The sequence below is a fragment of the Colossoma macropomum genome, unplaced genomic scaffold (assembly GCF_904425465.1).
Source record: "Colossoma macropomum unplaced genomic scaffold, Colossoma_macropomum, whole genome shotgun sequence".
Classification (NCBI taxonomy): Eukaryota; Metazoa; Chordata; class Actinopteri; order Characiformes; family Serrasalmidae; genus Colossoma; species Colossoma macropomum.
Genome location: NW_023494786.1, coordinates 10,526,760 through 10,537,511, shown reverse-complemented (window position 1 = coordinate 10,537,511; position 10,752 = coordinate 10,526,760). Strand labels below are relative to the sequence as shown.

The 10,752-nt window shown below is 41.6% G+C and overlaps 1 protein-coding gene across 1 annotated transcript; it reads right to left on the bottom strand.

Moving 5' to 3' along the window:
- Positions 1–439: 439 nt before the first annotated feature.
- Positions 440–1,399, bottom strand: LOC118797719 (odorant receptor 131-2-like). Its single transcript, XM_036556989.1, has one exon. The coding sequence runs from the start codon at positions 1,397–1,399 to the stop codon at positions 440–442; it is 960 nt and encodes a 319-aa protein (XP_036412882.1).
- Positions 1,400–10,752: the final 9,353 nt, after the last annotated feature.

The window sequence follows — 10,752 nt, the reverse complement described above, 5'->3', positions numbered from 1 at the left end:
AAGGAACTCACAAAATACACTCTTGGAACAAAATGCTTTTAGTAAACTTAAACTGTCATTAAATCTATATGCTGGACAGTTATATATATACATTATTTTCAATCCAAATAGTCATAATAGTTAAAATCAACTAGCTGGGTGGGTCTCATTTTTGTTTTAAATGCACACACTAGACTGCAAGTTAAAGAAAAAAGGTTTAACTTGAAGTCTAGTAAATTAATTCAGAGTCCCATTTCTTTAACCTGTGCAGGGTCCGAGAACAACTTAAAATAAACAGAAGGAAAAAACACTTGATGTTTGAGGCAAGTGATCAGTTTATCCTTTTTCTGATTCACATATACTGATTCAATAATTCTCATAAATTAGTTATAACGCACAGTGAATAAACTGTGATACTGAGCTGCTGATAAAAGCTGTTATATTTTTTGTTAGCCTGGTCTTATTTTCCATTCACTGAATAATGCTGAGAAAAGGCTGTCAAACCACACATAGCATTATGTCTTAAAGCAAGGAAAAACTTTTCATCTCTGAGACCATAAATCAATGGACTAATACAACGTGGTGCAATAACAAACACTATTAAATTTGAATATCTTATATTATTATACGTTATGATGTCGATGTTCCAAAATACCATTTCTATATATGGGATTGAAAACTGAACTGTACACAGAAACAGCTGAAAGGCATGAAGGATCACAGTTCTGAGACTCTTGCTGGTTGATTTCTTATTCTCAGAGGAGGCGGCTCTGGCTGCAATCATTATCTTGATATAAGTGAAGACAATGATGAAGATCATAAATAAGAAAATGAGCTGCAAAATTGTACCACGTGTGTGTGCCTGCCACTCTTCTTTCAACAATAATTCTGGATTACACACAGTATAGGAGAACAGAGCACCAGGAGGAACCACAGATAAATACGCTATCAAAGTGATCAGTGGAACTATGGAGCTCATACCCCATATAATCAGAAATCCAAAGAATCTGTTTCTGCGGGTGGAGATGTCAGCATGTCTTAAAGGCATGCATATAGCAACATAGCGCTCCAGACACATTGCCGCAAGAGTCATTGAAGTACAAATGGCAAACATGGTTCCAACTGACTGCACAATTATGCAAGCAATCATGTGCATGTGGTACTGGTAAGCAGTCCCAAGCATCAGCATATCAGATAAAACCAAGAGTGTAGAGTCAACAAATAGGGTTTGTGCAAACAAAATGTAGCGAGTGTCCTCCCTGAACACCTCCTTTTTCAGAAAGGTGAATATCATCAGACAGTTTACACAGAGGAAAATCCCCACCAGAACCTGCACCAACGTCAGCTTCAGAAATAAAGAACTTGACGATTCTGTTAAAAGATTATTGCTTGAGCTACTGTTAACAACAAAACTCTGCATTTTTGGAAAAAAGTATTAAGATTATACAAGTCAACCACTGTAGAACAAAACCTGTAAAAAATAAAATCACACAACAGATGCAGGGAGCACAAGGCTTAGTATCACATTCATCATGTATTTATAGTCTTTGTAAAAACGTAGTTCTAAGGGATAGAGGTGGAGCCTGTGGTAGTTCATTTTGCATAGTGACAATTTTAATAATTAAGAGTTGATTCATATTTAAATGATGTTGTTTTTGTGTCCTTTTCTTTCTCATCAACATTTTAAATATTATTTTTTATTTTTATAATTTTTTTTATCTACACAAGTGAATACATCTAAAAAGTAGCATGAATCGTATAGTAATAATCCTGCTTCCATGTCAGTCATGAGTTTAAAAAAAAGTTAATATCTTCTTAATCTATTTTTGATTAATTTTAATGAATTACACTGCCAGGATTTTCTTTTGACTTGCCATGGTTAAAGTCACAATGATGTTTGAGTCATGTTTTTTGGGACAGAATGACTTGCAAACAGTGTGTTATGTTCTTGTCACTTCAAAGTATTTATAGCTATATAATGTTAACTAGTTATCTGAGAGTAATCTACTTACACTAAAGCTTTAGTTAATGTTCCAATCATCTGTGTCTACTAAACTGATTATCTTGTCCTATAGGCTACACTGCTTGTCCAGTTGACATCCTCCCTTTACAAATTCATTCTTTTGTGGCAGGTGGTGGAGCAAGCTTTACAGAATGTTGGCCAAAAATCCTCATGAGGAATTATGGCACATTTTAGAGTCAGTATATAACACAAAGTTTTCAGTTTATATTGATTTTTGCATTACAGTTCTCCCTTAGGTTAAGTGAGATTTGTGCCACTATCCCTGTCCAACCCTGCACCATTTGCAAAACAACTCATTTATGGGTGGAACCTGAATAAACCTTTTTTTTACTAGTGTTGCTTGGTGTAATCATGATCATATACATCTACCTTTTTAAATTCTACCTATTCTACCTTTTAAATGTAATTGTTTTAAATTATTATCATTTTGTTGTTTAATATAGAGTAAAACAACAATTATTTCTGTTGCAGTTTTACTTGTTTCAATCAATGTCAAATATTCTGGAGCAATATTTAATTAATTAGCTCCATCTTCCATTATGGACACATCTTACTAAAATTTCTACATTTTTTTTGAGGAAGGCCTGAGTAACAACCATGGCTTAATCTTTTCTGTGAGTCTGGAACAGCTCCTCCAGCCATGGCAACTCAAGGTAAGATAGTGAGAGAGAAACAAAAAGAAGAAATAAAAGGACTCTCTTGTCTACCTTGAGATCTTCAGAGCAGCAGCCTTTAAAAAGATGGCATAATTTCCCACAATGGCTGCCCGTTTTTTGTCCCACTGTGAAGGACACTATCTGTCCCACCGGCCTAGATATAGACAGTTGGCCTCATTGGATGGAGAGGTAGGACAGGCGACAAATGCAAGGATGGCATAGGAGCTTTTCAGGTATCCTCCAATTGAGAGTCCTCTGTGGCAATACAGCAGCACGTAAAGTGGACTGCAATCATAACACTAATCCTCAGCTCTGGAGTCTCTTCTCCCCACTTGACCAGCCCTGGGACTCAGTCCACTCCTATAGCTGCATGCTGTTTGCTGGCTGACAGAGCTTGCTCTTTAGAATCCAACGAAAGTGGACCAGTGGATCCTCTGTAGGGCTGTGAGTTGCCTTTTTTACTACTCCTCAGCAAGATTTTTTAAAAAACAATATTTGGCCATATAAAAAGACTAAAGTTTTAAATAGTCACACACATTGGCAATCAGGGAATGCTTGCAAATCCTGCCCAGATTCACATTCCCTACCAATGTGGCAATGAGCCTATAGCACTCTAACTATGGACCCAAGTGGGAACTCACAAAGAGCATGAAGGAATGACAGAACTTTAAAAACTCCTCCAACTTGCTATGTGACTTCAAATGGCTTGTGCTACTTGTCAAGCAATTGGAGCTTGATGTGCTGAGTAAAAAGTTCCAGTGTAAGCTGAGTGCACCTATTCTTTCAGAAAAGAGGGCAATTCTGAGATTTTTCTATGAACTTTAAGTTCCCTGTGATACTCACTATATCATGGGACAATCAGCCATACAACAATTGGACATTCAGATGACAGACGCAAAAACAAAACAAAAAGGAAGAGAGAACATGGCGGGTGAGAGAGAATACCGGCATGGTGAATGAGTGAGTGTGGGCAGTTTCCCCATTGGATCTATTTTCTCTGCTTTTTTTGTTCACTGTTTGCAGTTGTGCGCACGACTTTTGCTGTTGGTGACTTTTTTTCAACGGACACTTAACAGAGTTGGACAAAGAAGCAACCACGGACTCGGACAACTATTAATGCCTACAAGGTGGTGAGCAGCCTGGCTTGGAACTTGAGACCGCCATGTCTCTGCACATTTATTACTCGCCAAACTCTCTCTCCCTTACATACTTCACACTCGTGGAACTGTTTATGACAAATACGGGATTGCTGAATCCCGATATTGATGTTGTTGCCAACATGCGAACTGTATATATTTTATGGGTTTATGTACATGTGTGATCAGGAGCTGCTGGGAACACTCAATGCTGTATTACAGGGTCCAGCTCGAAGTTGGTGTCAGGCCACAAAAAGCAAAATTAAAAACTGGCCCATGTTCAAAACTGTCGTTTTGGAAGCTTTTCTGTCAGAAGATTATACTGCAGAAATCAAGGAGCAGCTCCATGCCATGGTGCAAGCCCCAAACTAGCAGCTAAGAGATTTTGCTTGTGACCACAGGGCACTTTGCTTGAAGTGGCGCCCAGGAATGCCAGAGGAGAAGATGGTGCGGAGGATTCTCAATGCCTGTAATCTTCGGCTGGCTGGATTAAGGGATATAGTATCAGTTGATCAGCTTGTCAAGACTAGATCAATGATAGAGAAGGATTGGGCTTCTTCAAAAGGCTACGGGAGTAGAGTGCAAAACGTCAGCTCAGGAGAATACCAAGTCAAGAAACCACCAAAAAAGGGTGGGGAAAAGCATTTTGGTGACGGTGATCTTGCTACAGTGAAGGCAGTGCCCTCTCTTCTCATTGTCTCCATACAGATCCGTGGAGCAAATGGTAATGCTGTGTTGGACACTGGCAGTACGTACACACTTATGCAGTGGAAACAAATTGCCAGAAAAAATGAAGATTTGTTGTGCTGTGAAAATCAGGCATTTATTATGGCAGATGGGCAAGAGAGCAAAGCAGTGGGCAAATTTCCTCTAGTTCTCAAGCTCTATGATTTGTCCTACAAACTTGATGTGTATGTCCTGAAAGATGACAGCCTGTACATGCCGCTCTTGCTTGGTCTAGACTTTCTAATCAGCAGCAAAATGTCCCTTCAGCCACACCTGGGCAAATACGCCATGCCGAATGGGAAATCCCATCCAGTTGCAACTTAGCAACTCTCAACCAGACGTGGTACAACCATTGCTGCAGAAGTGGCCGACAGTCTGGACTGACAGGTTGGGATCCACTTTGGTGGGAAAACACAGTATTATCACCACAGGTGAGGTTCCTGTGAGGAGAAGAGCCTACCGATTGTCCATCAAAAAGCAAAGAACACATCCAAAAGATGTTAAAAAAGACATAATTGAACCCTCTTCCTCCTCCTGCGCTGCTCCTGTGGTTTTAGTCCCAAAGCCGGATGGTTCATTCCGCTTTTGTGTGGACTACCGTGGTCTAAATTCCAAGACATTTCATGATGCCTACCCTATGCCCCTGGTGCATGAGATCCTAGAGTCAGTGCAGGATGCTGCCTACTTTAGCACACTGGATTTGCAGAGTGGCTACTGGCAGGTGGCTATGGATGAAGAGAGTAAGGTGAAGACAGCAGTCATCACCCCACAAGGGTTAGACCATTTTAAAGTTATGCACTTTGGCCTCAAGAATGCTGGCGCCACATTCCAGAGGTTGATGGAACAAGTGTTGGGAGAGCTGAAAGGGAAAATATGTTTTGTCTACATCTATGACATTATTATATTCTCACAGACTCCGGATCAACACCTCCAACACTTGGATGCGGTCTTCAGCAAATTACATCAGGCCCGACTAACTCTCAACATAAAAAAACAACATTGGATCTCAACATTGGATTGGGGGATGTCCTTACCCCAAAATTTAAGGGCGAGGAGAAGGTCATCGTGTATGCTTCTTGGGCACTGCGAGGAGCGGAGCTGAGATATTCCACCACCAAGAAAAAATGCTTGGCCGTAGTGTCGGCGGTAGAAAAGTGGCGGCATTGTCTGGAGGGCTCTGTGTTTGACATCTTCACAGATCATAGCGCCCTTACTTGGGCATTCAACTCCCCCAAGACTGTGTGTCTAGACTCACTTGGTGGACTCCAAGCTTTTGACTTCAGAGTGCGTTACAGGAGAGGCTGTTGCAACATTGTGCCAGAGGCACTATCAAGAGCTCCGTCAACTCTAGAAGGAAACATCTGTGTAGCAGTGGCTAAAACCTATTGGTGCAATTTACCAACCTCGCTGCAAGACATTGGAGTTGCTCAGAAAAGCAGTCAGATCTGTGAGCAAGTAAAAGAATCATGCCAGAATACCAAGATGGGACGAGTGCACTATCAAGAACAGCAAGGGGTTTTATACCGTGGTGTGCCTTCCAGATTTGGAGGTTTCAATTACCAGTTAGTGGTCCCTGAGGAAATGACGGGGCAGTTTCTACAGTACTTCCATAGTAGCCCTTTTGGGGGTCACCTTGGCCGAATGGAAACCCTCAGGAAGATTCTGGAGGTGGCTTGGTGGCCAAGTATAAGAGGAGATGTCTGGAAGTATGTAAAAGAGTGTGTGACCTGCCAACAGTACAAGAGCCTGAGGAACACTATGCTGATGGTTGTAGTGGATTATTATTCCAAATGGGTGGAATTTTTCCCTTTAAAAGATGCCAAGGCTCCAAGGGTTTGCCATATACTCCATGATGACGTCTTTACACGCTGAGGGGTGTCTGCTCACATCGTATCAGATCGTGGGCCACAGTGGACAAGGGATGTGATGGCCAAGTTATGTGAGACCTGGGGGGTGACTCAGAAATTAACAACGGCTTACCATCCCCAGACCAATCTCCCCGAGAGAGTGAACCATACTATGAAGGCCATGATTGCTTTTTTTGTGGGTAAGCACCACCAAGACTGGGACCGCTGGTTATCGGAATTCCATCTGGCCATCAGTACAGCTGTTCATAAAGCCACTGGGGTGTCGTCGGCCGTGTTAGCTTTGGTGCGCTCTATTAATGGCCCACTTGAGTGCCTCATTCATCATGCGCCTACACCACACATGGCTGCATACAACACTTTACATAATCACATGGCTCTATTAAGAGAGGTTAAAAGACACATGGGTGTGGCCAAGTCCAAACAAGCCAGATATTATAATGTCTGCCGCAGATGTGTACAGTTTGCAGTTGGGGATCTGGTTTGGATTCAGACACATCCACTGTCCGATGCCACTAAACAGAGTTGGACAAAGGAGTAACCACGGACTCGGAGAGCTATTAAAGCAGACAAGGTGGTCAGCAACCTGGATTGGAACTTGAGACCACCGTGTCTCTGTGTGTTTATTACTCGCCATACTCTCTCTCCCTTACATACTTTGTGCTCGTGGAACTGTTTATGACAAATACGGGATTGCTCAATCCCAAAATTGACGTTGTAGCCAACGTGCAAAGTGTGTATATACATTATTAGCTTTGCAGTGACTTTTTGGGTGTTTGGGGGAGGACACGCACTTGTAAATACAACAATAAATGCTGCAGCTGCCGTGGTAAAGGGTTGTATGCGTGGTGAGCTCAATTGAGGGTGATATATTACGCCGCACTGACCTTAAAAGGTGTTTGTAAAAGCATTCTCTGTGGAACCCCTATAAGCTAAGCTATCTGTATCACGGTTCCATTTATTAAACGGTGAAATGACCCGGGGTGCTTGTTACAAACTGACATCTAAAACCATTTTTGAGGTTTTGGTGTAAACCTTAATTAATGGCAGTAAGCACAATGGGGACTTCTGGAACTATTCTAAATGCCCAGCCATGTGATTATTGTAAGCTGCATGAAAAAAAACACTTCCCTGCAGCTCTTTGGCACCAGCAACTGGGTATTACCTGATTTTGAGTGCCTGGTGTCACATTATACAACCTCTCTTTAGTAAGTGAAAAATACAGATGTGACACTGTGACCCCCAGCTGCTAATCATCTATTGATTATTCTGACCTGACAAATTTGTGAATTTGCTAAAGCAACAGCTATGGCAGAAAATCCTGAAGGATGGCATGGTATGGCAAAGGGGTGTTCAGTATTCTCTCTTTCGAAGTCTGTAATTTGGAGTTTTGCTCCAATTGGTCCCTAGGATTAGTGGATGCCTCAAGCTTGTTTTTTATGACCCATGTTGAGGATTCCATGTTGTGGCTTTCCCATTTCACAGCTGGACATGCACCCAAAATGCCTGCAATCTGGCACACTCTTACCAGAGAGTGAGATGGAGACAACAGGAGGATTTTGAAAGAGAGAAGGGGCTCTTGCCTCCAGATTCATTGTGAAATTAACTTAAAATACCTTAACTACAGAGCTCACCTTCAACCTTCTTTTTTACAAATCAATAGTAGCATTTAGTGTACTACTTACAAATGTGCCCCCCACTACAAACTCCCGATAAGTTTGTGTAAAGCTGTGAGATCAATTATATAAAAAGTTTAGCCTATAATACATTGGCAAAGAGTGAATAAGGGGACTCGGCAATCCCGTGAATAATGTCACTGTGACAATGAGCCTATGGCTCTCCGACTAGGGACTCGAGTAAGAATTCACAAAGAGCATGAGTGCATGACAACTTTAAAAACCCCTCCTACTCACCGTGAGATCAGTTATATACAAAATTCTGTCCATAATACGTCAATACTGAGATGTTTACCAACTTCCTTCTTTACCAAGTTCCACAAGTTCAGACTACAATTCTCTGGGTGAGAAAAGAGAGTATGTAGAGTCTCACGTTCAAGAACCCAGTTGCTCCCCATCCGACAGCTTGTACAGCAGTGCAAATTTGTTGTTTACTTCCAACGCTGAGCTCTGTTGAAAGTAAGTCCATAAAGTTATTCGAAGCTGCAGGAAAAAGTCACACACACAATTACAAATGACAAAAAAATGAGAGAAACAGCTCCAAGCAGAAGTTACCAGTGCTCTCACCATACCGGTTCTCTCTCTTTCCTCCTCATATGTTGTCCCTTTTGTGTCTTTTCATTGACTGATTGTCCTATGATGTAATCAATCAAGTGCTCAAGGGTTGCAGAATCTCTTGTCCTTGGCCTGCACTTTTGCCAGCATCCCAAACTGCTGTTCCTGTTCCCACTGAAGGTCAAGGAGGCCCTGGTGTTGGGTCTGGTCTAAGCTGGCTATTTCTCCAAACAGGGGTGACTCCATTGCAGCTTATTAGCATATTTTTTAGGTTTGGACACCAGTGTAACATCCTTGGCTGGGCAGAGGAAGGGCACAGGAGACAAGTGTGGTTAAAAATAGAACTATTGCACTTTTACTTAGAATAGTGACTTAGAAAGTTTCACACTCAAACTTTCTTGATCATCTTTTGTCTCTGAGGTCTGTGGTTAATGGATCCTCTCTCTATCATCTCTAACAGCCTACTAAAAGAAAAACATGCAGATATGGAAGGCTGTCAGTCACAAAACACAAGTGCAGTCACTAACTCATTTTCTATACACTGCCACTGTTTCATTATAACTTGAGGCCAAAGGCAGCCCACTGGGCTATGAGTCTGCTGTAACTGATATATGTGTCAATGTTGCTTACTATTTCATTGAGAACTGAAATGAATTCATGGTTGTCAGTAGCAGAGCAGGCCAGCAGATTTTAGTCTATCCACATAAAACATGTCCAAACTGTTTATGTAGCTTTAGTAGATCTTTGTTTTTATGCTGTCACGATGTCCTCTAAAATCACCTCAAATAATCTATTGTCTTCATAAATCTTTCATGAATCTAGATGCACATGGACAATGAAGTATGTTGCATTGTGTGTTACCAACTTGATCTACCATCCTCATCCTGTTTAAAGTCCGTAGAGTATAGCTCTTTATGTAAATTCAATCACAACAATGATAGATGTATATTTTACTGAAACATATATACTGACTATACTGTATGTAGCCCAGCTGAAAAGTAATGTATAATACAATAGTCTACTGTATTAGTGAGACTAGAGGACAGAAATTGTGGAAAGTCTAAAAGGCCCTGCCTTGGAAATAATTAAAGCTGTTAGACTTTCTAGTCTGGAAGCTAGTGCACTTGAGTCTGTTGCAGCTTTGGAAAATGCGTTCGGAACCTCTGAGTCTGGCGAGGACCTGTATTTTGCATTCAGATTGCTTCATCAGAATTCTGGAGAGACGCTGTCTGATTTCCTTTGTAGGTTGGAATGGTCTCTGACCAGAGTGGTACAGAGAGGTGGTTTGTCACCTCAGTTGAGAGACCGAGCACGTGTGGAACAACTAATAAGAGGAGCTGTAGAAGCTGACATGATGCTGCTGAAGCTGAGACTAAGAGAGAGAAAAGGCAATCCTCCTTCTTTTCTGAACCTCCTTACTAAAATTCGTGAGAAGGAAGAGAATGAAGCAGCAAGACTTAAGCTGGATGTTACAGTGAAACCAGTGCATCTTCGGAATGATCCAAAGTCTGAGATTCAAGAACTGAAAACTGAGATTAAAGAGTTAAATAGCAGAGTCAGAGACGTGTTACATCAGAAAGAACAAGTGCCACTGAAAGTTACTGACGTAAAAGAGAAGCCAACCAAGAACAGTTCAGACGCTCACAAAGATTCCGAAGTACGAGCCTTGAAGAACCAAGTACAACAATTGCAACATCAGATAACAGTCATGTCGGTGGAACACCCCTTTTCTGTAAGGGAGGACCATCCACTGAATACCACCACCAGTGCCCTGGGGCTGGCTGGGCCACCTAAGAGTAAAGATGATTACTTCTGTTATCGGTGTGGCGAGGATGGACATATCGCCACTCATTGTAAAGCTCCAGAAAACTCGGCTCAGGTGATACAGAAGCTAATCCGCTCGTTACGGAAGGCCAAAGGAGTCAAAAGTGAATCAAGCCATCGTGCATCAGATGGGAGTGGAAAGCAGTGCTTTTCCAAATGAAGTCAGGTTGAAGTAGCTGGAGCTGACCATCTCCCTAAAGGATTAGTGGGTCCCTCCTTGACGATTTCTGTGAAAATTGATGGACGTCCCAGTCATGCATTACTAGACAGTGGATCACAAGTAACAATAATTTTTGAGAAATGGTATTTGCA